The sequence below is a fragment of the Ostrea edulis genome, chromosome 6 (genome assembly GCF_947568905.1).
Source record: "Ostrea edulis chromosome 6, xbOstEdul1.1, whole genome shotgun sequence".
Classification (NCBI taxonomy): domain Eukaryota; kingdom Metazoa; phylum Mollusca; class Bivalvia; order Ostreida; family Ostreidae; genus Ostrea; species Ostrea edulis.
The window spans coordinates 37,909,027-37,936,546 of NC_079169.1; the positions used below are offsets into that span (position 1 = coordinate 37,909,027).

At 36.9% G+C, this 27,520-nt stretch overlaps 2 protein-coding genes across 3 annotated transcripts in view; one reads left to right on the forward strand and one right to left on the reverse strand.

Annotated features, from left to right (window-relative positions):
- Nucleotides 1–1,115: 1,115 nt before the first annotated feature.
- LOC130047265 (uncharacterized) lies at nucleotides 1,116–3,099 on the reverse strand. Its single transcript, XM_056141891.1, has 3 exons — nucleotides 2,937–3,099; nucleotides 2,673–2,834; nucleotides 1,116–2,410 (listed from the first exon to the last, which is right to left on the reverse strand). The coding sequence occupies exons 1-3, from the start codon at nucleotides 3,097–3,099 to the stop codon at nucleotides 1,116–1,118; spliced, it is 1,620 nt and encodes a 539-aa protein (XP_055997866.1).
- Nucleotides 3,100–5,069: 1,970 nt separating this feature from the next.
- LOC125647819 (tyrosine-protein kinase JAK2-like) overlaps nucleotides 5,070–27,520 on the forward strand; it is a 155,013-nt gene continuing 132,562 nt past the window's right edge. Inside the window, exons 1-5 of one of the 2 annotated variants that reach the window (XM_056139555.1) lie at nucleotides 5,258–5,430; nucleotides 5,513–5,614; nucleotides 9,589–10,622; nucleotides 20,538–20,687; nucleotides 23,328–23,438. In XM_056139555.1, coding sequence (XP_055995530.1) covers nucleotides 9,678–10,622; nucleotides 20,538–20,687; nucleotides 23,328–23,438 — 1,206 coding nt within the window. In that variant the 5' untranslated portion in view covers nucleotides 5,258–5,430; nucleotides 5,513–5,614; nucleotides 9,589–9,677. Of the gene's footprint in view, nucleotides 5,615–9,588; nucleotides 10,623–20,537; nucleotides 20,688–23,327; nucleotides 23,439–27,520 lie in introns of both variants that reach the window. The other variant, XM_056139556.1, reaches the window with a different exon arrangement.

The following is a 27,520-nucleotide window of genomic DNA, read 5'->3' on the forward strand; positions in this document are numbered from 1 at the left end:
CATGCTCAGAAACCAACATCCGGTATCATCTATTCTTTGACATAAAACAAAAAATTAGAAGGGGGATGAAGGGGAGGTGGGTTGGGACCTCTGATTTATAAAGGTAAGTATTTATTTAACAAATACAAATTTTAATACTAAAAATTTAGAATTTATCACAATAAATACGTAACCTTTATAAATTTAGATAAGCAGAATTCAAAGTAGAGCTGAATCCCCCTGAGATTGGCAACTAGGAGGAAAAACCACTTTTTGAGCTGAAACTAGAGGTCCAAGCGAGAACAAACTGTCACTAAGAAGGGGCATAGATCTAAGGTAATGGTTATAAAAGGTACTATCAGACCTCCAATAACCAGCTGACATGATTTCCGACATAGAGGAGGAATTGAAAATAGCCCAGGAGCAAGACAAGGCTCTAATTTCATGTGCCTGAACTTGAACACGAGACAAGGCTTCTGGAGATGAAGATTGGTAAGCCATCTTAACAGTATGACAAAGCCAAGTAGAAATAGTCTTAGCCGAAATATCCTTTAGACCTTTCTTAATAGGAATGAAAAGTCTAGTAGAACCAGAAGGTCTGAGCGTTGACGAAACAGAAATATATTTCTGAAGTGTACGCACTGGACATAAATCCTGATTACCTAATGATTTAGGTAGAGCAGGAATAACAATAGGTCCAGAACCTTTGTCTGATAACTGATTCTTGGCTAAGAAAGATGGATCTGTCAACAGAGTAACTGAAGAATTATCTGCAGAAAATCTGAGACAAGAATCTGCAATGGAGAAAGCATGAATCTCACTCCTTCTACGACCAGAAGCTAAAACTAATAAAAAACAGCACTTCAAGGTCAAAAACTTAAAGGAAGCTAAAAATAAAGGTTCGAAAGGAGGAAATTGTAAAGTCCTAAGAACCAAAGCTAAATTCCAGGATGGAACCAACCTACGTTGTCTAGGTCGTTCCAAACAAAAATTCTTGACCATGAGGGACAAGAACTCATTCTTCCCAAAATCAGGACCTCCTGACAAAGCTATAGTTCTGGATAAAGCTGAACGATAGCCCTTAATAGTAGAGGGAGAGAAACCTTTGTCTTCAAACAGATAAACTAAAAATTCAGCTAACTGTTGGACAGTAACTGCGAGAGGATCAATTTCCTTTGAACGACACCAAGAACAGAAGATGTTCCACTTAGAGTCATAAATTGCTCCTGTAGATTTTCTGACTGAACTAGAGATACGTTTGGCTGCTCTGTCAGAAAAGCCATCCTGTCTGAGAGATTCCCTGACAGTAACCATGCGTGTAGATGGAGGTTGGAAAGATTCTGATGAACTTTCCTGCCTTTGAATTGAGACAAAAGATCTTTCCTGAGAGGAAGCAGAATTGGTCTCGCACAACACAGTTGAAGAAGATCTGGAAACCAAGATTGTTTTGGCCATGCTGGAGCAATAAGAATGGTCTTGCAAATTTCTACCCTGATTTTGTGTAAAATCTTGGGAAGGAGGCGAAAAGGAGGAAACATGTAAGAAAACATCCCCTTCCAATCGAAAGACATTGCATCCACTGCTAAAGCTCTGTTGTCTGGAATCGGAGACACAAACGTTGGCAGTTTGCAATTCAGATGCGTAGCAAAGAGGTCTATATGAGGACGATCCCACTTGAGACAGATCTCCTGAAAGACTGCTGGATGTAACTCCCATTCTGTATTCACTGGATGCAGTGACCTTGAGAGAGCATCCGCTACTAGATTCAGATTGCCAGGAACATGCCTGACTGACAAGCGAATTCCCAGGGAACGGCAAAACAACAGAATTTCTTTGCACAGAAGGTAAAGAGACTGAGAATGTGTGCCGCCCTGATTCTGCAGATAAGCCACTACTGTTGTATTGTCTGTGGCTATCATCAGAGATTGACCCTGAACAAATTGGGAAAATTGTTTCAATGCCAGAAGAACAGCCCGCATCTCCAGTAAATTGATGTGTTCTGTCAACTGGAGACCGGACCATATACCTGATGCCTCTCTGCCCTCCAGGGTAGCTCCCCAGCCTGTCAGAGAAGCATCTGTAAACAGGGTCATAGAAGGAACTGGGGGGTCTAGCGAGCAACCTATCATAACATTCTCTCTCACTGACCACCACAGAAGATGAGGATACAATCTGGGAAGAATGGGAATAACAGCTTCCCACTGTTGTGAGGCTGGTACCCAAAATTCCAGAAGATACCACTGAATGGGGCGAATATGAAGACGACCTAAAGGTACTATGTCCATCAGAGAAATCAGAAAACCTATCAGTTGTAGAAACTGGCGAGCTGAAGCCTGTTTGGCTGAAAGTAGTTGATCCAACAGATACTGAAGCTTGAGAAAGTTCTCCTCTGGAGGAAGAACTATCCCAAGATCTGTTCGAAATTGTTCCCCTAGGAAAATGAAACTCTGACTGGGAACTATCTCTTATTTTTCCCAAGAAATAAGGAAACCCAGCTTCAACAGAAGATGAATAACTCGATGAGTATGTTGATGAAGAAGGTTGAAAGAAAAATTCTTGATCAGAGAATCGTCTAGATATGTATGGATGAAAATGGACTGGGAGTGTAGATACGCAACCACTGTTTGAAAAATTTTTGTGAACACTAGTGGAGCAGTAGATAGGCCAAAAGGCATTGCCTTGAAAGCATATACCTTGCCCTCCCAGACCAGACGAAGAAACTTCCGATAAGCCGGAGCTATAGGGACATGAAAATAAGCATCCGTCAGATCTAAAGAAGACGTCCACATCCCTGTATGGAGAGAGGTTCTGATCGACCTGTTGGTCTCCATTTTGAAATGTGGAATCACCAGATACTGATTCAGAAAAGAGAGGTCCAACACAGGTCTCATTTGTCCATTCTTTTTGGGTACAAGAAAGAGACGAGAGTAGAACCCCCAACCTAGAGGTGGACTTACTTCTTCCAATACATTCTTTTGGAGAAGTAGAGACACTTCCTCTTGTAACAACAGATTTTTCCACGGGTCTCTGGTCATAGAAAATTCCAGAGGAACCGCAGAGAGAGAAGGCTGTTCTCGAAATTGAAGCTCTAAACCCCTCCGTAGCACAGAAAGAACCCATTTGTCCGAAATGAGACGGGACCAATGAGGAAGAAAAAGAGAGAGGCGTCCTCCCACAGGAAGATGAGGAAAGGGAACACCTACTTCCTCGGAAAGAGTGGATTGTGCTACAGGAGGGGGGGAGGCATCAAAACTGAGATTTCTTACCCTTGGCTACTTTGGGTTTTTTATTATTAGATCCAGAAGCCGATGGGAAAGAACGATGCTCATTACTTCTCTTAAGATTATTTGAACCTTGCAGAGAAGAGCCAGATTTAGTAGCACCTTGAGACTTACTTCTAGAAGAGTCTGATTTAGAAGAACAAGAAACACGCCTAGAATTACCATTGTTGAGTTGTACATCTACTTTAACAGTAGGAGGTTCTTTGTGTAATTCCTCTTGTAATTTGCGTAAAGAGATGCCAAATAACTGCTCTTTATGAAGAGGAGAAAAAAGTAGGTTGTCTTTAAGAAACTCAGAAACGTTAGATTTTTGAAGAATCTCTTGTCTCCTAGCTAAAGAAAAATTGGCAATAGTGCCAAGATTCAAGAGCTGAGAAGTGCAAAGACATCTATCTACTTGGAGAAGAAAAGAACGAACATCATCAAATTCTTCGCCCTTATCTTTAAGAGAGGCACCTGCAGCAGCAAGAAAATGCTCCGCATATTGTAAAGCTGCGGCAACACCCCGAAGATTGTTCTCCGACCTAGAATAAGAAGTCTGAGATAACTTGACCCCCTCAGAAGACTTAGCACCAAGAAGATTGGAAAAAGTCTTATCAAAAACAGGTTGAGATTTTCCCAAGGAAACATCATGAATATCAAAATACTTCATTCTAACCTTACCAGGGAAAGAAGATGTACTAAAAGCCAGATTTTGTCTAACTAAATTAGAGGCCTTATTGGAGGACATCTGATCGTCGACAAGATGAGAATTAATGGAAGCCAATGCAGATTTAAAATGACTAGACTCGGGAAAAGAAGCATACGACTTAGAAGAATCTCTCACAAGACCAGAGCAGGACTGAAAATCAGAAGGTTTGTGAGAACTCCTGGGAGGAGAAACTAAAGAATCGGGACCTGACAATTCTCTACGAATTGCGTACACTTTGTCTTTCAGAGTGAGATTCTCTACCGGAAGTTGCTCCTGAGAAAGCCCAACTTCATCGACTGAAGGAACCGGAGATAGGCAATTATCGCTCAGAAAAGATGCCTCTTGACTACTTGGAGCCAAAGATAATGAGTCAACCTCCTCGTCCGCTTTATTATCAAAAGCGGGCCGAGGAGTGACAAGAGCAGCCCCAGGAACAGTGGGGGACGTAGCTGATTTGCTTTTTTCAATCAAATCTAGTCTACGTTCCACTGTCACAAATTTTGAAGAAATAGAAGCCTCCAGTTTCTGAATAGATGAAACCAAACATTTAATTTCGTCCTTATTGGAGGACTCCATTAAGTTTGGTTTACTAACAAAACCTTGCCCTGTCCACACAGGTTGAGTCGAGTAGGGATAAGGTGGCACAGAATACATGGGATGAGGAAATCTAGCTGGCCACCTAGACCGATAAAACGTCTCCCTACGATTACCCGAAGGAAAACTCTCAGGGCGAGAACTAGCCACCGGACTACCAGGAGGTCGCGTAATAGTAGATGTAGCTCTAATTTGACCTACCGAAGTAACCGGGGTAGAAGGAATTCCTGGAGAATCCATGACATTCCCATAAGAAAGAAAAGGGTCAGATTCCATGGGACCAAAACTTCTAGAGTCAACAGAGTCCCAATACTCTCCCTCTACAGCAATAAAAGGTAATTTAACATTTTCACCTTCATTCGCCATAATGCTTAATAATGTAATAAAGTAATATCAACAAATACCATGCAATACTTAGCCAAAATTAGCAAGTAGAAAAAATTCTTTTCCTCCTCGAGAAAAACGTGACTGCACTTCACAACGGCGGAAAAGAAAAGATGATACCGGATGTTGGTTTCTGAGCATGTCAGAGGTGGCGGGTCACGAAGGGTGCTTTTTTGTTTACATGGTTTTTTTCCGATACAAGACTGCAAGCAGGTGAATATCTAAATTTATAAAGGTAACGTATTTATTGTGATAAATTGGCAGGGACACAGTAAATAGATCGATGTTTTAAATAATCGTCTTCCTGTAATTTGTAAGCAAGCTGATATGATTTATACCAAAGGGCCCAAACGGGAATAACTGAACATTGTGATTCAAATACAAGACTAAGTTTGACGAAAGAGTCGAGAGCCTGTGGGCAGGGACAATGGATGGATTATATCGGGATCGACATACACAAAAAAATAAACCTCCACTTTCAGTTTATATTACTTTGCATGGGTATTTATTTCCTGGATTTTTTTTTGTGATTACTCATTATTGTGAAACACTAGTAATACAAGATATGATATGTCGTATGTAGTTATGTTACAGGTTACAACAGATTCATGTGAAGAAAACGGGATTTCTGACAGACATTTGTAACAGATGGTCATTGCTATTCATTGCCATTGGTATTCAAACAGTAAGTAAGACTACAATGCTGTTTGTTTCTGTTTTGCGTCTGGTCAGAATTGAAAAAAATAATCGTATCAGCTATCAAAGAAAAAAAAATCCAACAAACAAAGAAATGAAATCAAAGATAATAAACACAGGGTTTGATCAGTTGATCGGGCTACTTCAAATGATTTATACTAGACCTGACCTTGCACCCACTAGACCTGACCTTACATCCACTAGACCTGACCAACTTTCCAGAAAAAAACCTTGATAGTTTCTCCATATTTAAATACTTCAAATGACAAATGTGAAATTTAAACTAAAACAGATATTTAATTGTCTCGTCATTCAATTTGATGCTTTTATTTTCAAACACATTTTCTGTTTCTTTAAATTCTAGCCAGCATGGAAATTCTTTAGTCCATTTAGAATCAAATGACCTCAGCCATTTTTTAAAAAGGATTCTGTTTCATAAGTCCTGCTTTGTTTCTTCCCAACCTTTTCCTTTTTTTCCTCTTGGGACATCTTTCCTTGAGGACGAGAGGTCATATTTGAATATAGAGACATTCCCGCACATATGTCAACACCGAGAAATGGCTGTTTACGACGTAATTGATTAATTTGATAAACAATTTCATACATCTAATTCAAATAAGCTGTTTTTTTAAAAACATGAATTCAATATATATTTATCGGAAACATAACTTTACACACATTAACATCAAGTAGATGTCGTAAAACATCACTTCTGACCAAGATATGTCATCACGTGGTTCTTAATTGCTCGCAAACTCTACAGTTATTTTTTTTTTTATTTAAGAATAAAATATCTTATGGTTTAAAGTAATTAAGTTTCTTGTTTATTTTTTCAACATGACCGCTCGGACTAGTAAGTTGGCATTTTAGCTGACCGGACCTATGATTTAGTAGACTTGGTCGGTCTGACATGCCTTAGTGTCAAACCCTGCACAACAAAGCGACAAAAAGTATTATCGTATTTATTCAGTTATATACACAGTAACAGGTTCTCCTACGGGAGGCTTGCCTCTGGTCTCTGTGAACTATCGGTGCTGCAACCCGTCCACACTGCTTTAAGTATCGCATCTATCTGTTACATGTAGCCAGGCTGTGCGCAAAACCCGCGCATGGTCTACGTCATCCCGGTGACTGGGTGAGTCATTCCCAGAACAATTTGCCCCCATCTACTACACTACCCCCTGTTTTCTCCGAAATTACGGGGTTCATAGCTTATGCCAGCATGAACGTGGTCCAGGGAATGATGTTTATTTAAGGTGGATGTCTAACACCCTGCCCAGAGGCACTCCCTCCAGGGCGAAAACCAGGTAGACAGGGCTGAAGCCCAACAGAGAAAGACAACTGAGTAATGCCAGTACCTGCCTAGATAAGGTTGGGGAATGGTCTGGGTCATGTTCAGGAAGGTCGGAGGTCCAGGGTGGCACGACATCCTCAACCATTCTGCCGTCAGATACACCCAAAGATGCCAGAGAAATCCTGGCTGCTCAGGGTATTCCACCATGCCGGCCCACCACGTGCCCTGGCCAATGCCCTGTAAGTAGTTCCTCTGTCCTTGGGGTGCGGATCTCCCCTTCTACGTCCAGCATAGCCCAAATGGGCATGGGTCCTCCCTGAGCACCATCTGGAAAACCAGTTTCCAGAACAGGGGCTCTCGGTGGCAATGGGGTTGGGGTCCTCGGACGCAGCATTGTGGGCTCTGTCTGCCGGGGTGAAGTGACACATTTAGGTGGAGGTCAGGATCTGGTATCCTGCGATTCTCTCCTCCTTGGACCTGACTGACCTGGTCCCCCATGGCAGTTCCCCTTTCATTTTCAACAGGGCGACTACCGGCTAGCTCAGTCGGTAGAACATCATGGTCATGGGTTCGGGCCCCACGTTGGATGCCAATATCGTATTTATTTAGGTATAAATATACACAGTATATCTGTCAGGTTCTTCTCCTTAAGGAGGCTCACCTCATCTGATCTCTGTCTGCATATCATCTCGGATATCTCTCTGTTGTATCCATATCAGTTTGCATCAGCTGTGCAAGTGACACATGTAGCCAGGCCGTTTGCAAAGCCTACAGACGGCCTACGTCATCTTGGTAGCTGGGCAAGTTGTTCCCAGAACGGCTCACCCCTGTCTACAACAGTATCACAGTCTGTAAGGTTTTATCTAAGTCAAACTGGATTGATTCACAGGAGTTCGAAATTTTATCAATTAAGTCAATAAAATTCACTCGATTGACTTTATTGATAAAACTTCAAACTCCTGTGATTCATTCTAGCCTGGTTTCCAACCCTCTGCATCAGATCAGTTTCATCTGAAGAAAAAAATTGTCACCTAACTCAGCTCTAATGAACTGAAATTAGAATATATTTTCAAACAATGCCCAGATTTCCCAGAAATATTGAATGAGAGCTTGTATCAATCTCTTTTTCGATGGTGAAATCATACTTCATAAGAGGTGTTTTAATGAGCCATTAAATAAAAATTTAGTGTGATGAGCTACCATAACTTACCTGAGGAAAACTGACCTGTTGAAAACCTTGACCTTTAAATAGGGAATCAAAATGTTGCATAGAAATATAGGGAATTTAAGATATCATACAAATTACTAGTAACAGGACCACACTAAATCATATATATATATATATTCAAATACTCTGAATTGAGATTTTTTTTTCATGGACTCGGGGCATAGGATATGGCTAAAAATCAAGGAACAAATTCTACATAATACATAAATACAGTGTAGGAGAAAATATGTTTGATTAAAAAATATCTCCAGAAGGTCAAGGCCATGCTAATCATGTTGAGACATCCCCATATTATGTGGATTCAAGTTCATTTGGGTCACAACCCTATGTGGCTGAGTTGGTTTCAAAACTCACAATTCGTATCATGGGATTAAAGAGGGGAAAACTCTTATAAAAAAAGAAAAGAGCTGGTTTCATTATATTTGACTAATTAAGGCTTGTCTAATTAGAAGTGTCTACAGTTATCTTGTAATATTAGATTGTGACCTGATTATAGCCAATGATTTTAATAATTACTAAGATTTATAGTCATCCTTCATCCCTTCGTTTTAAGAGTTTTTGAAAGGCTGTCTCTGCTGAACCATTGTAAAAATTTTAATATGGTCAATCCAGGTTTTTGGTGAGGTGAGTGGATTGCCAGGATTTCTAAATTGAAAGTCTTTGAGTGGTGGTCATGTGATGTATCAAAGGAAAAAAAATATAAGGAAACGATGGTCACATGATGTTTATACATGTACACTTCTCACTCCTTTCACCGCCGCGGTGGCCGAGAGGTTAGAGCGTTCGCCCCGCATGTGGTAGGCCAAGGTTCGAATCCCGGCCGCGACAGACCTAAGTTGTTAAAACGGGTAGTGACAGTTCCATCGCCAAACGCTCGGCATCAGGTGTGAATGTCACGGGTCTTCGGAGATGACCTTAAAAACGGATGTCCTGTGTCACAGTAGGTGTGGCACGCTAAAGAACCCTCACTGCTCAATGGCCATAAGCGCCGAACATAGGCCTAAATTTGAAGCCCTTCACTGGTCTTGGTGACGTCTCCATATGTATTGAGTGAAAAATTCTCGAGCAAGATGTTACAATCAATCAATCTCACTCCTTTTAATCTGGATCGATGTAGGTGTATTGGAATATTTGACAACATTGGAGTTGACAATTAGTAATGGGATCATGGTTCCTCTGGTGTTTTTCCTCCACAGTCTATGTTTATGTAGATTAAATTACCTTTTCTTATATTTCCAGAGCTGTCTCTTATTTCCTGTGAAATTTAATCATGATGGTAACATTGGTCAATATTAGAGATCATTAATAATGTGTGTGTTTAAATACTTCATATTAATTCACCTTGGTATCATGTTTTAGAGAGATTTAGACATACATGTATATTGAACTCAATAACTACACGGAAATAAAGTTGAATCAATATTTTTACTCTTTTTTTCAGTAACAGACTTTGATCACAAGAAAAAAATAAAGATATGCATGAAAAAAGTAAAGTAAAGTAGAAACTGCACTATCAAGACTGGAGCAACTATGTCAAATATGTCGAAAACCCAGCTGCTTAATAGTGATGCCAGTACAACCACGACTTCTACAAATTCACACACAGAATCAGTGCCAGGTGGATCAGCTGAGACGGGCCCTAGTGATGTCTCCTCCACTCACACCCAGGTGACAAACCTGACATCCACAACACTGAGTCCTCCTTCCTCCTCTTCCTCTTCTCCGGAGGTGATGGTTTCTCCTCCGATCATCTCCAGCGCTGCTCTAGACAGTCAGCCAGTGCAGCAGAACTTGACTCAGATCAGTGTGTCTTGTCAGTCTGTGGTGGTCCATGTACAAATTGAGCTACACGATGGCACAGTTTATGTAGTCAACTCAAATGATGATTCAAAAGTTGTGGAGGATCTGTGTATTTACCTTTTGAGGAAACATTTCCCAAAGATGGGACCTGCAGCAGTGCAGCTTTTTGGTCTGGCTTCTGTAGACAAGAAACGAATACCAAAGATGTTATGGGTGAATCCTTGTATTACTATGGGAGAGCTGAAGAAACAGTTAAGTTCACCCACTGCTAACGCTAAACACATTTTCTATCTGAGAATACGATATGTTCCGGGGAGAAAGTTTGTGAACAATTTGCCTGTTCTTGGCCAGGATCTTCTGAAATATTTATACCTACAGTGCAAGGATGACTTTGTGAAGAGTCGGCTTAGTGATATCTATGAACAGGATATAAAGAATGAGGCAAAAGCCCGAGGTTATGCTGTTCTCAGCATTGTCATTGCCAGTAAAATGGAAGATAAAGACTTTGTTGAAGTCCTGAACAAACAGAAACTTGATCCTTTCTTGCCATCCCACCTGATTGCGAGGTTTTGGAGAGGAGTTCAGCTGAAGAAGAACATGAAAACGAAGACAGAGGAGTTTTTATCGCAGCATTGTAACACTTCTGTAGAGGAACTCTGGTTGGGATACATCAAGGTAATTTACTTGATGCAGACAAAATTGAAAACTCTTATCCCTTCTGTTCTATTGGTTAATTTGAGTGGGGTTTCTAGGCTGTTCTACTGGTTAATTTGAGTGGGGGTTCTAGGCTGTTCTATTGGTTAATTTGAGTGGGGGTTCTAGGCTGTTCTATTGGTTAATTTGAGTGGGGGTTCTAGGCTGTTCTATTGGTTAATTTGAGTGGGATTTCTAGGCTGTTCTATTGGCTAATTTGAGTGGGGTTTCTAGGCTGTTCTATTGGTTAATTTGAGTGGGGTTTCTAGGCTGAACAAATAAATGTTGTGTTTCCATTTTTGATTTAAAGAAAAATGGGTTTATATCCCCCCTCCCCCCCAATGAAGATCGGGGAACAGTGTTTTTGGTCTGCTTACAAGGCCATCATCAGTCTATGCGAAAGTTTTTTTGACAACACAGGACATTCGGTCCTGTGTAATCAATGAACACACCGGACCGAACCAAATTTTGTCAGACCGAAAAACCTAATGTATAAAAGTGAAACACGTGAAAATGCAAAACCAAGGAAATCTTATTTATTATACCAGTAATACTATACCAGGGATCCTTCCCGCATAATACTTTAGACGGTCCATGCGGTTTTAATCATATTCATTTACGTATTTGGATTTATGTGATAGTTTTTACTTATAACAAACATTTAAATGACTCCGCGTCAAAATAGTAAAGCTCAAAACCGGACAGTGAGACATCGGACATACTGGTCCGGTGTAAAAAATGACACATCGGACCTTAGGCACTGCACATCGGTCAGGTCCGACGGTCCGATGTCTTTCGCATAGACTGCATCATTAAAAAAATTTTTGTTTCATGTACTCCGACCCACATTTTTCAAGTCAGGTAGGTAGGTCGGTATTATTTTTTTTTTTTTGAAACTCAAAGTTACAAATTTTCTAATGTTTTCATTAAACACATAACGCTGCCAGACAGAATAGAGTTTAGAACATTCATTTTGTACACATTGTATATAATACACGTAAATCTTCCAGTGTCTCCTGAAATTAACTCAGGACGTTTTGCATTCGTCACGGATGAGGACCTCTACAGTTGTTAATAAATAAATTAACACCCCTTTTTGTTACCACTGGTCGATTCTGACATTCATAATAGCAATCACTTAAACACTTTAATGTGATCCATGAATATCCAAGTGAATTGCATGATGACAGCAATTTACAATAAGTTTTAATATTACCCAATATAATTTTAATGCAGACTTTCCCACATCATTCAAATTGTTGTGACGATCGTGTTCCATTCGTGTGTCTGTTTAAGAGCAAAGTAAAAGTGCCGTTCACCTATTAAATTGTCATAACATTTAGATAATCCTATATCAAAATAATATGCGTGCCTTTTCAGAAATATAGACCATCAACTTAAGCACCGACTCGTGGTCCGCCATAATTTTGGTGCGCTATCCCACGTACGTGATTTTTTATCTAAATAACATGCATGGCTTTCAAACTTTTGTACATAAATACGATCAGGCCTCTACAGGGGAGTTCGTAACTCCTTGTTCTATCTTGTTGTTAATAGATAATGTGGTAATTTGGAGCTGTGATGGGGTATATTTGATCATTCACATAGAAAAATGTTTGAAAAGTTCCCGGATTAACAAATAGTCATTATCAAAGTGAAAGTAGAACCGAAAGACGCCCTAAGGACAATTTGATATCAAGAATTCTGTAAAACAACTAGTCCAAATAATAAAAAAAAAAAAATGGCATCAAGTTTAATTCTAATTTGAAGAATGTCTATTTTCCAGGGAGCAAATAAAAAAAATTAAAATTTCCAAGTGCGGAAAAAATGATCGGGTCGGGGCAAATTTCACGGGTCGGTCGGAGAGTACATCAAACAAATCAATTTTTATTTTAAGCCCAACTATCCATTTATACAAATCCCACATTTATTTGTAAAGAATGAGTAAATGCTTAACTTACTGAATGTGGACCTTAAAAAAAGATTAAGATATGAAATTTCCATTATAAATCAAGGTTTGTCACTTTTGGTTTGATGTAAAAAAAAAAAATTGTCATTAGTTTAGCTGTGAAAGTGATGGCAACCTCTTTTTCTCAAAGTATTTCAATGGCGTAGGAATATATAGTAATGACTAATAAAAGCATTTATTTTGTACAAAAATAAGAGAAACCTAATAAAACTACATTAAATAGCCACTTTTAGTGTAAAGAAATATATCGGGAAGAATTATTGTCTTGCAAGACAATATTTATTTTTTCACCAAAATTACATATTGATTTCATGTGTCTGTTTTGAAGTTATAAAGTATATGTTTGAAATAATTTAATACTGGTGTTATACCTGAAATATATGATATAGAGCAATTTTCATTGAATTCAAATTTCTGGTGACAAAATGACAATGCCCCTTTAAATTAAGGTAATAAGATATCCAAAATTTTGGATGCATCGTATTCATGAAGTAGGAGTTTGCTTTGTCTACGTTGGGGTTTTCTATTATTTGATCAAACAACAATGTAAATCGGTCATTACTACATAGAATGCACCAATAAAAAGTGTTTTTGAAGGATTTTAAGTTTTGGGTTTTACATTGAATTTTCAATTAAAGATTTGTGAATAATGCAAATGTGAAGGTGGTTTTTTAATGAAAATTTTGCAATATTAAAAATAATAAAACAGTTACAAACAGTATCACAAAATTCTATTGCAAATTGTTTTGGATATCAATAGAGAATAATTAAACCAACAATAGGAAATTACATATAAAATAAAACTTTTAGATATATCATTGCTTTTCTCCAGTGTAAGGGAGTGTTGTACATAGATATTATAGGCCTATCAGTGTAAGGGGGTGTTGTACATAGATATTATAGGCCTATCAGTGTAAGGGAGTGCTGTACATAGATATTATAGACCTATCAGTGTAAGGGAGTGCTGTACATAGATATTATAGACCTATCAGTGTAAGGGAGTGTTGTACATAGATATTATAGGCCTATCAGTGTAAGGGAGTGTTGTACATAGATATTATAGGCCTATCAGTGTAAGGGAGTGTTGTACATAGATATTATAGACCTATCAGTGTAAGGGAGTGCTGTACATAGATATTATAGACCTCTCAGTGTAAGGGAGTGCTGTACATAGATATTATAGACCTCTCAGTGTAAGGGAGTGCTGTACATAGATATTATAGGCCTATCAGTGTAAGGGAGTGTTGTACATAGATATTATAGACCTATCAGTGTAAGGGAGTGTTGTACATAGATATTATAGGCCTATCAGTGTAAGGGAGTGCTGTACATAGATATTATAGACCTATCAGTGTAAGGGAGTGCTGTACATAGATATTATAGACCTATCAGTGTAAGGGAGTGTTGTACATAGATATTATAGACCTCTCAGTGTAAGGGAGTGCTGTACATAGATATTATAGGCCTATCAGTGTAAGGGAGTGTTGTACATAGATATTATAGGCCTATCAGTGTAAGGGAGTGTTGTACATAGATATTATAGACCTATCAGTGTAAGGGGGTGTTGTACATAGATATTATAGGCCTATCAGTGTAAGGGAGTGTTGTACATAGATATTATAGACCTATCAGTGTAAGGGAGTGTTGTACATAGATATTATAGGCCTATCAGTGTAAGGGGGTGTTGTACATAGATATTATAGGCCTCTCAGTGTAAGGGAGTGTTGTACATAGATATTATAGACCTATCAGTGTAAGGGAGTGTTGTACATAGATATTATAGGCCTATCAGTGTAAGGGAGTGTTGTACATAGATATTATAGGCCTATCAGTGTAAGGGAGTGCTGTACATAGATATTATAGACCTATCAGTGTAAGGGAGTGCTGTACATAGATATTATAGGCCTATCAGTGTAAGGGAGTGTTGTACATAGATATTATAGACCTATCAGTGTAAGGGAGTGTTGTACATAGATATTATAGGCCTATCAGTGTAAGGGAGTGTTGTACATAGATATTACACAGACAAGTACTTTGAAGTTGAAATAAAATTTATGCTAGAGTTCCTCATTGACATTATCTTCGTGGTCTTTGGTGATCAGGTCTTCCATCAGTCTGTTGGAATTTCCACGGGCACGAATTGTGCTCCTTTGTTAGCTGACATGTTTCTATATTCATATGAAGCAGAATTTATTCAAAAACTTCCACGTGAGAAGAGAAAATCTCTCGCTGTGGCCTTCAATTCGACATTTAGATATATCGACAACATTTTGTCTATTAACAATAACTTTCATTCATATGTCCATTCGATTTATCCCTGTGTGCTTGAAATAAAAGACACCACAGAATCATTCATTTCTGCTTCATACTTAGATATTTTATTGAAAGTAAACATTAATGGCAAACTGACATCTCAACTGTATGACAAATGAGATGATTTCAGCTTCTCCATCGTCAACTTCCCATATTTATGTAGCAATATTCCATTATCACCTGCATATGGTGTTTATGTCTCTCAACTGATTCGATACGCAAAAGCTTGTTCTGCGTATAGTAAGTTTTTATGCCCCCCTTCAAAGAAGAGGGGCAATTATTGGTTTGCACCTGTCGGTCGGTAGACCACATGTTGTCCGCTCAATATCTTGAGAACCATTCACGGGATAGTAATGATATTTCATATGTGGGTTGGTTATGAAAAGAAGAAGGCCCCTATTGTTTTTCAGGTCAAAATGTTAAAGGTCAAGGGTCAATCTACTCTGGACATAGGAATATACTGTCCGCTCAATATCTTGAGAACCCTTTGCTTGACAGACATCAAACTTGGTACACTCGTACATCTTAAGGAGAAGATGACTCCTATTGATTATGAGGTCACCTGGTCAAAGGTCAAGGGTCAAACTGGACATAGGAATATACTGTCCGTTCAATATCTTGAGAACCCTTTGCTTGACAGACATCAAACTTGGTACACTGGTACATCTTCAGGAGTTGATGACCCCTATTAATTTTTAGGTCACATGGTCAATCCACTCTTGACATATGAAGATATTGTCTGCTCAATATTTTGAATTGATGATACTACTCTCAAGTAAATGATGTGTGTGTATAACCCTTTTCAATTTTGCACCATGGGGGGGGGGGGGGGGGGGGGGGGGGGGGTGGCATATGTGTTTTACAAACATCTCTTGTTTAATCAAGGCAAGCTACTGACAAACAAGTTGATGGTACAGGGGTTTCAACAGTTTCGATTGAAGTCAGCATTTCACAAATTCTATGGTTGTTATAACGATCTAGTTCAACAATACAACCTATCATTGGGTCAAATGTTGTCTGACGTGTTTCATAACGATTGTAAATAGACCGTTCTGGGCACACTGATTTTGACTACGGATAACTCTGATTACCTGATCAGGATATAGGGCTCACAGCAGGTGTGACCGGTTGACAGGGGATGCTTACTCCTCCTAGGCACCGGACCCCACCTCTGGTGTGCCCAGGGGTCCGTGTTTGCCCAGCTATCTATTTTGTATTGCTTATAGGAGTTATGAAATTGATCACTGTTTGTTTATATCTTCACCTTTCATATTATAGGCCTATCAGTGGTAAGGAAGTACTGTACACATGGTATAGATTTCGTTATAACTTGCAGATCGATTGAATGTCATCTTTTACTGTGATTTTAAGCCTCAAGTGAAATTGTGAAAACAAATCTTCCTTGCGGCCTCCACATGCTCTATATAGAGAGTTTACATATACTTCTATGTATCTATACTTCAGTCATCAAGGCATTATTAAAACTGCATACAAAAAGAAATTAAAGACTGTTTATGTATCAGTACCGATAGAACACGATACACGCAAGATAGGATAGGATACATGCACAATATGATAGAATAAACGGTAAACCTGATAAATGCATCTTTAACACGAAAAACTATATCTTCACGATAAATGGAAAACCAGATAGAAATTTTAGTCAAAAGCAGATTTTAACCACATCTCTATCTTTGTAGAATCTTTCTAGACTTGCAATAAAAATGTAGGATTTATATATTAAACAAAAACAAAAAAAAGAATCAAAATAAACAAACAAAAAAACCCCAGAAAATTTAAAAATGGCATCCATGTGTATGTTGGAATTTCTTTGAAATGACTGAAGGAATTTGAATATTGTTAATAATGTTATGGGATTACAATGCAATATTTAAATCTGCTCACTGAAATAAAAAAAAAAACCCATGTAGATAAATTTTGTTATCCATGCCCATATGTTTTATATATATATATATAAAGCATTAAATAATCACAACTAGGTACTGAAAATTTTCGCCCCAGCCCGGGGTCGAACCAGCGACCTGCAGCACCCACCGCCTAGCAAGACTGTCAAACCAGTGCGTAAGTCCACTCGGCCACAACAACTTCCCTAAGAAAGGAAGTTTTGTTATGCTTCTAAAGCGGTAGTTATGCACACTGATGCAATCTCACACAGTCGCTGTGTCGTTCAGTGTTTAAGATATTTTATGAGGAGAGTGGATCTCTCGATGCAATTGTATAGAATATTTAATATAAAGCACAAACAAACAATTATAACACCCAACCTTACGTTTACTCCTAGGATCTAAACAATACATATGTGATAATCAATTAATTGATATATAAAGCACTAAATAATCACAACTAGGTACTGAAAATTTTCGCTCCAGCCCGGGGTTGAACCAGCAACCTGCGGCACCCACCGCCTAGCAAGATATATATATATATATATATATATATATATATATATATATATATATATATATAAAGCTCTAAAAATTTATATTAGGATTTAATCATAATAAAAAAGCACTAAAAATGACCAATGAAATGAACAACAGTGAATTATCAAATTTTCGGGACAACCCTTCCTCGGGACGATAGAATATTTACGTAAAAAAGAAAACTAAATAAAAAAAGGAAACTAAAACTACAACTAAACTACAAAAGCTGATAACAAACAAAACATCTACATATTAAAATTATCGATTGATCTGAGGTCAGTCTTGATGCTGGATGGGAACATTTTTTTCTTTTGCCACATATTACACTCGATAATGCTAATGCTAACAATGTTTGCCACATATTACACTTGATAATTAATGTGAATGCTAACAATGTTTGCCACATATTACACTTGATAATGTTAATGCTAACAATGTTTGCCACATATTACACTTGATAATGTTAATGCTAACAATGTTTGCTGTCCAAACATGGGTGATACACAAAATCTAATACAAGGACGTGCACAGGTTCAGTATTTGGTATACAAGTAAAATTCGAAAGAAAAATAGCCTTTAAAATAAAAATATACATTGTAATTAATGTAATTTCTTGAATTTTGTTTCTTTCAAGTCTGAGCTTCTTATTTCTCCATTAGAGTTAATTACAAATCATTGTTTCTAGACAACCAACTGTTCATAAACTAGCTTTCAGATTTACTGTCCTCGGTATGTTCAACAAGCCACTGCCTACTTTCCAGGCTACTTATCTAGAAGGACTTTACGATAACTGCCTACTTTCCAGACTACTTATCTAGAAGGACTTTACGATAACTGCCTACTTTCCAGGCTACTTATCTAGAAGGACTTTACGATAACTGCCTACTTTCCAGACTACTTACAATTTGTATCTAGAAGGACTTTACGATAACTGCCTACTTTCCAGGCTACTTATCTAGAAGGACTTTACGATAACTGCCTACTTTCCAGACTACTTATCTAGAAGGACTTTACGATAACTGCCTACTTTCCAGACTACTTATCTAGAAGGACTTTACGATAACTGCCTACTTTCCAGGCTACTTACAATTTGTATCTAGAAGGACTTTACGATAACTGCCTACTTTCCAGACTACTTATCTAGAAGGACTTTACGATAACTGTCTACTTTCCAGGCTATTTATCTAGAAGGACATTACGATAACTGCCTACTTTCCAGGCTACTTATCTAGAAGGATATTGTGATAATTTTTCTCCAGCTCTGGACAGACAAGTAGCTCTTCTTGTACCTTATAATTGCCAGCTTTATGTTCTCCTTCAAACGTGATATCTTTCCTCAATGGATTCTTAAAAATAGCATCTTAGATAAAACGTCAAATAAAGCTTTCGGAAAATGTCTTACTTTTTCATTAGATTTAAATCACGATCCCGGCAGTTTTCGAAGTGACTTAATAAACAATTTTCATGATAAATGGAAAACCTGATACACGCAAAACATGACCCCATATATTTCCGTAATACCCCTCTAAGTGTCGATCTACATAACGAAATTTATCCGGTCGATGATTTTAAGTTTATACATTAATTAAAGACATATTGACATTATTCATTCTTGATGCTTTTCTAATGTACATGTACAACTGTCATAATAAATGACTGCAATGTATGTATTCTTGAGATACTTTATCAAATGTACAACAATGCAACATTTAAACCATCAAGAACAGATAAAAACAGCTTTTCGAAAAACTGTAAATTAAAAAATGAATACATCTGTTTTTGTGTACCTATGACGTCATAATATGCGCTGACTCCATGAAGCGACAGGATATACTTATTCTCATAACATCATAGTAGACATGTGGTCAGTAAACCACGTGGATATTAGGTCAGTCAGAGGCATATATATAACATTGTTGTATGTAGTATTGGTTTCAGCCAATGAAATTCCAAGATATTTATCAGAGGCAGGATAAAATAGGGTACAAGCATGATAGAAATATCAAGAATAATGTTGCAGGTACTGTAGATGGCATATTCTAAGGGTTATGAACTTTCACTCAGAAACAAAAATTTCAGATGCAACAAATCATGTATCCACCTCTAGCTTTACAATTGTCATAGCTCCGCCTATTATCCATACTTATTAAGAGAAATTATTAAGGAAGAATAACACACCTACAGAAAAGTGATGTGGATGAAAAAAGGAGGATTTGTACAATAATAGTGAAAAAGGAGGATTTGTACAATAATAGTGAAAAAGGAGGATTTGTACAATAATAGTGAAAAAAGGAGGATTTGTACAATAATAGTGAAAAAGGAGAATTTGTACAATAATAGTAAAAAAAAGGAGGATTTGTACAATAATAGTAAAAAAGGAGGATTTGTACAATAATAGTAAAAAAGGAGGATTTGTACAATAATAGTAAAAAAAGGAGGATTTGTACAATAATAGTAAAAAAAAAAGAAGGATTTGTACAATAATAGTGAAAAAGGAGGATTTGTACAATAATAGTGAAAAAGGAGGATTTGTACAATAATAGTAAAAAAGGAGGATTTGTACAATAATAGTAAAAAAAGGAGGATTTGTACAATAATAGTGAAAAAGGAGGATTTGTACAATAATAGTGAAAAAGGAGGATTTGTACAATAATAGTAAAAAAAGGAGGATTTGTACAATAATAGTGAAAAAGGAGGATTTGTACAATAATAGTAAAAAAGGAGGATTTGTACAATAATAGTAAAAAAAGGAGGATTTGTACAATAATAGTAAAAAAAGGAGGATTTGTACAATAATAGTGAAAAAGGAGGATTTGTACAATAATAGTAAAAAAGGAGGATTTGTACAATAATAGTGAAAAAAAGAGGATTTGTACAAAAATATTAAAAAAGGAGGATTTGTACAATGATATTTTGAAATTGAAAATGTAAAAAATGCAGTTTTAGTAGAAAGTATAAATCTGGAAAAAAAAAAGAAGACCCTTTAGAAATCAAACACGTGATCTACAGATCAGCAGTCGACATATTAACCGACTGCGCTACCCAGCTATAAAGTGATTAGATTTAAAAGGAATATATGCTGATATTTGTTTTGATTCATGTTTCAAAAGGAATTCAACTATTATGATAATGTATTAAAGAAAATCAAACACATATTTCTGTTATACATAGGATGTTTTGAATGAGGTACAGAATTATGGTGTGGAAAGATACGAGGCCAAACAAGTATCAGGAAGCTTGCGCCCCGTACAGCTCACGCTCGACGTACAACAACATGAAGAAAATGGCAGCACTCCGTACAAAGGGCTCTTTATTCATAATGTAAGAATTCAACTTTACATAATGTAAGAATTAATTTAAATTGACATGATGTAAGAATTTAAATTGACATAATGTAAGAATTTAACTTTACATGATGTAAGAATTTAACTTGACATAATGTAAGAATTTAAGTTTACATAATGTAAGAATTTAACTTTACATGATGTAAGAATTTAACATGATATATAATGTAAGAATTTAAGTTGACATAATGTAAGAATTTAAGTTGACATAACGTAAGAATTTAACTTTACATGATGTAAGAATTTAACATGATATATAATGTAAGAATTTAACTTGACATGAAGTAAGAATTTAACTTGACATTATATTAAGAAGAATAAAAAGTCGGAGACCACGCCAAATATCTACATAGTGTGTAACAGTGCAACGAGTACAGGAAAACCCTGTTAATAGGGAACACGCTTACCACATATACTCGCCTATAAGTCGGTTTGCCTTTGCCCATAAGTCGGTTTGCCCATAAGTTGGTTTGCCTATAAGTCAGTTTGCCTTAAAGTTGGTTGTATAGTTTTTAGGTTATTTTGGAGGGAATTGCCATTGACCCATTTACAAGTTGGTCTAACTTTTTTCAAGAATCGGTTTACAGTTTCAAAATCAATGCTCTAATGTTTTTGCATGTGTTTCAAATAATATTTCGAGAAATGCACCAATATTTGACATTTTTTCCCCAACAAATCAATTTCATATCAATAACTCTTATGTATTTATCCGTGTTCCAATAATGTTTTGGGATATGACATTGATATTTCACTTTTTATTCTCAGCAAATTAAACATTTTAATTATTTCGTCCATGTTTTTGTTGTTTAAAAATACTAGGCTATACATTACGGCATCCAGAAAAATACTAATCTTCTTAGGACACTCCAATAAGTCGGACATAGAGTTTTGGACCAATATTAAACTCCCAAAAATCCGACTTATAGGCGAGTATATACGGTATAATGCATTCCTGATTACAGCGAAGTGATATACATTCCCTGAAGTTTATAAACATATTATATGAATTCTAATATTGGATATAACGAATTACGTTTATAACAATTCTAAATTATTTGTCCCCAACACTTCACTATAAGTGTGTTTTACTGTAATTGTTTGTCCCCAGCACTTAACTATAAGCGTGTTTTTCTGTAATTGTTTGTCCCCAGCACTTCACTATAAGTGTGTTTTACTGTAATTGTTTGTCCCCAGCACTTTACTATAAGTGTGTTTTGCTGTAATTGTTTGTCCCCAGCACTTCACTATAAACGTGTTTTACTGTAATTGTTTGTCCCCCAGCACTTCACTATAAGTGTGTTTTACTGTAATTGTTTGTCCCCCATACTTCACAATAAGTGTGTTTTACTGTAATTGTTTTTCCCCAGCACTTCACTATAAGTGTGTTTACTGTAATTGTTTTTCCCCAGCACTTCACTATAAGCGTGTTTTACTGTAATTGTTTGTCCCCAGCACTTCACTATAAGCGTGTTTTACTGTAACTGTTTGTCCCCAGCACTTCACTATAAGCGTGTTTTACTGTAACTGTTTGTCCCCAGCACTTCACTATAAGTGTGTTTACTGTAATTGTTTTTCCCCAGCACTTCACTATAAGTGTGTTTTACTGTAATTGTTTTTCCCCAGCACTTCACTATAAGCGTGTTTTACTGTTATTGTTTGTCCCCAGCACTTCACTATAAGTGTGTTTTACTGTAATTTTTTGTCCCCAGCACTTCACTATAAGCGTGTTTTACTGTAATTGTTTGTCCCCAGCACTTCACTATAAGTGTGTTTTACTGTAATTGTTTGTCCCCAGCACTTCACTATAAGTGTGTTTACTGTAATTGTTTTTCCGCAGCACTTCACTATAAGCGTGTTTTACTGTAATTGTTTGTCCCCACCACTTCACTACAAGCGTGTTTTACTGTTATTGTTTGTCCCCAGCACTTCACTATAAGCGTGTTTTACTGTAATTGTTTGTCCCCCAGCTCTTCACTATAAGTGTGTTTTACTGTAATTGTTTGTCCCCAGCACTTCACTATAAGCATGTTTTACTGTATACTGCACATGTTTGTCATTGTGTCTGTTACATCAGTGTTTATTTAAATTTATGACTTGTTCTGGACTTTTAAACGAAAGCCCTTTCTGTTTAAACCAAAGTCGTTTTTGTTTAAACCAAGGTCATTTTTGTTAAAACTAAGGCTGTTTTTGTTTAAACCAAGACTGTTTGAGTCAGAGTGGAGCTATAGCAGAGATTCAGATTGTTACATAGGAACACCCAGGAAATAAATTAATTTCTTAAACAATGCTTTTCACATTGTCCAATCAATTTGCAAGCATTCTTATGTCATATATAGAGTAAAACATGTTTATAATGAACACATTTATGATGAATTCACGCTTGTTGTGAAGTGATATGATAGGAAAATAACAAATTTTTTTATTGGATTTAACATAATTTGGTTATAACAAACTATTTTCACTGACCCTGTAGGTTCGCTATAGCTTTGATTTACTGTAAATTAAGTTACAAGATTCATTTCTCGAGAAGACCAAAGTGATTCGGGTGGACAATGTAGCCAACAGGCCTTATTAGAAATTTGCTTGTGATATTTAATTATTGATATTTTTTCCACAGGAATTTTTTTCTTCGATAGACAATTTCCGAGCCATTCACATATCGCCTAATCATGCTGATCAGAAAAAATCATGGAACGTACACCTGGACAGATCCAATGGTTGCCCTGAGGTAGGGTGTGATATCTCAGCAGACAAGCTGGGAAAATACTCAAAACAATTTACAATTCAGGTTCTTTACCTTTTAAAGGAAAACATGTTTAGTTTGTTTGTATCTATGGGTTTAGCAGGAAGGAAGAAATTGCAATGGACCATACTGGAATTCAAACCTGGGCCCCCTGAATCTCTATTCAGGTGTTCTACCAACTGAGCTATCTGATCACCAGTGATCGAACCCGTCTGACAGCCACATTCCTCCTTACTTAAAATGTTTTCACCCCCTTAAGATCTTTATCCCCCGGCAGGCATTTTCACTTGTCAGTTCCAGGAGCTGGTCTACAGCACCAAATGTAACAGGAAGGGAGAAAATGCAATGGACCAGCCAGGAATTCGAACCTGGGCCCCTTAAATCTCTAGTCAGGTGCTCTACCAACTGAGCTACATATATTTGGCCACCAGCGATTGAACTTTTCTATCACAGGTGTACAAAAACAATGGAGGCATGGGGATAATTTGCATAAATGGTTTCAACTTACCACCAGTTCTTTCATTGTTTTTCGTATCTCCATAATACAGGCCAGACAATTACTCCTTATATTCATATTTGGTAGTTTGTAGTTTTCATGCCAAATAGAAAATGTGTGTTTATGGTCCTGCGACTGACACACATTTGCCACTGTTGATTCTAACATTTTCATCAGCAATTTTTTACGACTTATGCAAGTCTGAATTTTTCTGCCTATTCAGTCACTAATTCCATTATTAGATGTTTCTCAATAATGGTGGACTCCTTTTGCCCAGTCTGTAGTGTTTATTGTCTTTTTCACTTTGAATCAGTACGAGACAATATCCCCATTGAACAATTCATTGACATTTTGTGAGGTCTTTAATCAATATTACAAGTTCATTGTAAGGTGTTCACCAAATCAAATGAGGTACAAGAGCCAACCTCTGTACTAAATGTTGTAGTGATCACAAATCAAAAGGCATCATGAATGATGTTAGACATCAGTAAGTAACCAGAACCTAAAATGGATCTGATAAAAAAAAATGCCTTCCAATTGGAAAATAAGCAAAAATTTCCCAATCAATCATCTAGAAATTCCCAATTTTGAGATGTATTTTTCAAATGATCACTATTGTGAAAATACAGAAAAATACAGAGATTTCTAGACTACATTTTATGTACTTTGATACTGAATGAACGATAGTGAATCTTGGTTTTTACCTTTAAAAAAGAAATTAAAACCTCTTTAACTGAAACAAAAACTTGGGAAATTGTTATGTTAATTAAAAAATTCTCAATCTGAACAAAAAAGTTACAATGAATTTCCCAGTCTAAAGGGATCGGGACCCTGTCCCAAAAACTGGAGCCACATTCCTGGTAAGATAGAAACACTGTATAATGAAATAGTTTGAGGTATTTTATTAGAAGCAGAGAGTTTGAGGTGTGTAGTTAAAAGAAGAGAGTTTGAGGTGTGTAGTTAGAAGAAGAGAGTTTGAGGTGTGTAGTTGAAAGAAGAGAGTTTGAGGTGTGTAGTTAAAAGAAGAGAGTTTGAGGTGTGTAGTTAGAAGAAGAGAGTTTGAGGTGTGTAGTTAAAAGAAGAGAGTTTGATGTGTGTAGTTAAAAGAAGAGAGTTTGATGTGTGTAGTTAGAAGAAGAGAGTTTGAGGTGTGTAGTTAAAAGGAGAGTTTGAGGTGTGTAGTTAACAGAAGAGAGTTTGAGGTGTGTAGTTAGAAGAAGAGAGTCTGAGGTGTGTAGTTAAAAGAAGACAGTTTGATGTGTGTAGTTAAAAGAAGACAGTTTGAGGTGTGTAGTTAAAAGAAGAGAGTTTGAGGTGTGTAGTTAAAAGAAGAGAGTTTGAGGTGTGTAGTTAAAAGGAGAGAGTTTGATGTGTGTAGTTTTGAGCAGAGTTTGAGGTATGTTGTTTTGAGCAGAGTTTGAGGTATGTTGTTTTAAGCAGAGTTTGAGGTGTGTAGTTTTGAGCAGAATTTGAGGTGTGTAGTTTGGAGCAGAGTTGGAGGTGTGTAGTTTTGAGCAGTGTTTGAGGTGTGTAGTTTGGAGCATAGTTTGAGGTGTGTAGTTTTGAGCAGAGTTTGAGGTGTGTAGTTTGAAGCAGAGTTTGAGGTGTGTTGTTTGGAGCAGAGAACACTTACCGTTCCAGAACACATATCCCTGGTTTTTTATAGGGATCTGGGGTGGGGGGGGGGGGGGGTGTAGGATGGGGCCACAATAGGGGAACAAAGTTTTACATACTGATATTAGAAAATATCTTCAAAAATCTTCTTCAAAAGAACCATTGGGCCAAAGAAGTTTATATTTGCATGAAAGCTTCCTGATATAGTGCAGATTCAAATTTGTAAAAATCATGGCTCCCAGGGGTAGGTTGGGGCCACAATAGGGATCAAAGTTTTACATGTGAACATATGGGGAAAATCTTTAAATATGGGCCAAGGTGACTCAGGTGAACGATGTGGCCCATGGGCCTCTTGTTTATTTCTGTTAGGGCTTGTCAATGATTCAGTCTGTTTTATTGTATAATTTTATATGCTCTAAAACAACAATAATGACTAGTTTAGGTTGTTTCAATATTGATTTTAGAAAGGCCAATTCAACTTAATTAGTAGATTTATCATCCGGGGTCACAAAAAAATATGGGGCAGGTGTGAGGATTTTATTTTTTTATTTTTATCCCCCCCACCCCCCCCACCCCCCCCCCCCCCCCCACCACCACCCCCAAAATTAATGACAAAAGGCATCACATAAAGTGTTAATCAAGTTATCATTCAAAGAATCGTTGGTAGAAGATATAAAACCAACATTCTGTGACTTTAATCATTCACTCATGTCACTGGGAAGCAAGTTTGTTTGAAATTGTAATTTTTACAAAAATAAAAAAAATTGGGGCGGGCTCTTTTCTGAGGGGCGGATGGGGATGATAATCTATCAATTAATTTTGATTGGCCAAACTAGTATTTGACATTGATTTTTTTGCTATGGGTTAATCGGTGTCTTTTATTCATGACAGAAGGTTGTTTGCAGTATCAATGAAATATTTATATCAATTTTATATTTACTCATGCTCTACACAAATTTCAAAATGTTATTGACATGATATGGACTGTGTGATCAATCTGCTGAATGAGATCACATCTTCCTTCAACATTCATCTCCTGCATTAGTCTCTAATATAATTAATTTGTTATTGAAATAAAGAGACAAGTAATTTACTGTTGATAATTGGAAATCGGTGTTTAACTTTGATGGTGGGTAAAATATTAAACATATTTTGTTGTCTTTTACTCGACATCTCAAAGGGGTGGTAGCCTATAGACACCATTAATCCATTGTATCATTATCTCTGCTTGAACATTATTAGGTAATGGTGAATGTCTGTGGCTAGTGTTGATTAGGTACTTACAAATGATACACATTACCAGAGCATTACTATAAGGTAGAGGATTAATTAATGATACACATTACCAGAGCATCACTATAAGGTAGAGGATTAATTATCTAATCAATACACATTACCAGAGCATCACTATAAGGTAGAGGATTAATTAATGATACACATTACCAGAGCATCACTATAAGGTAGAGGATTAATTATCTAATCAATACACATTACCAGAGCATCACTATAAGGTAGAGGATTAATTATCTAATCAAGAGTTTAAATATGTGCTTTGTTTTAGGGTAGATAATTATTTGTTTAAGTATATAATTTTCACATTAATGGATAGTTGTATGATGCTGTGTAATTATGAAAAGTTGTTTAGACTTGACAGTTATTTTGAGAAAATAATTTAGAGACATACCATACTAAATATTCTCATTCCATTATGTGGTAAATCTACACTACTGGTTATCATAAAATCTGAACCATAATGATTGGACCTTTAATTTCTAGATTTAATTTAACCTTTGAGCTCTTGATTCATGTATCTCAAAGTTTTATCAAAGCTTCTTGAACTTTGAGTTATCAAGATTTACTTGTATTAAAGGGATTCTCTCTCTCTCTCTCTCTCTCTCTCTCTCTCTCTCTCTCTGTGTCTCTCTCTCTCTGTATATTGGTGATCATGTGTAATGAA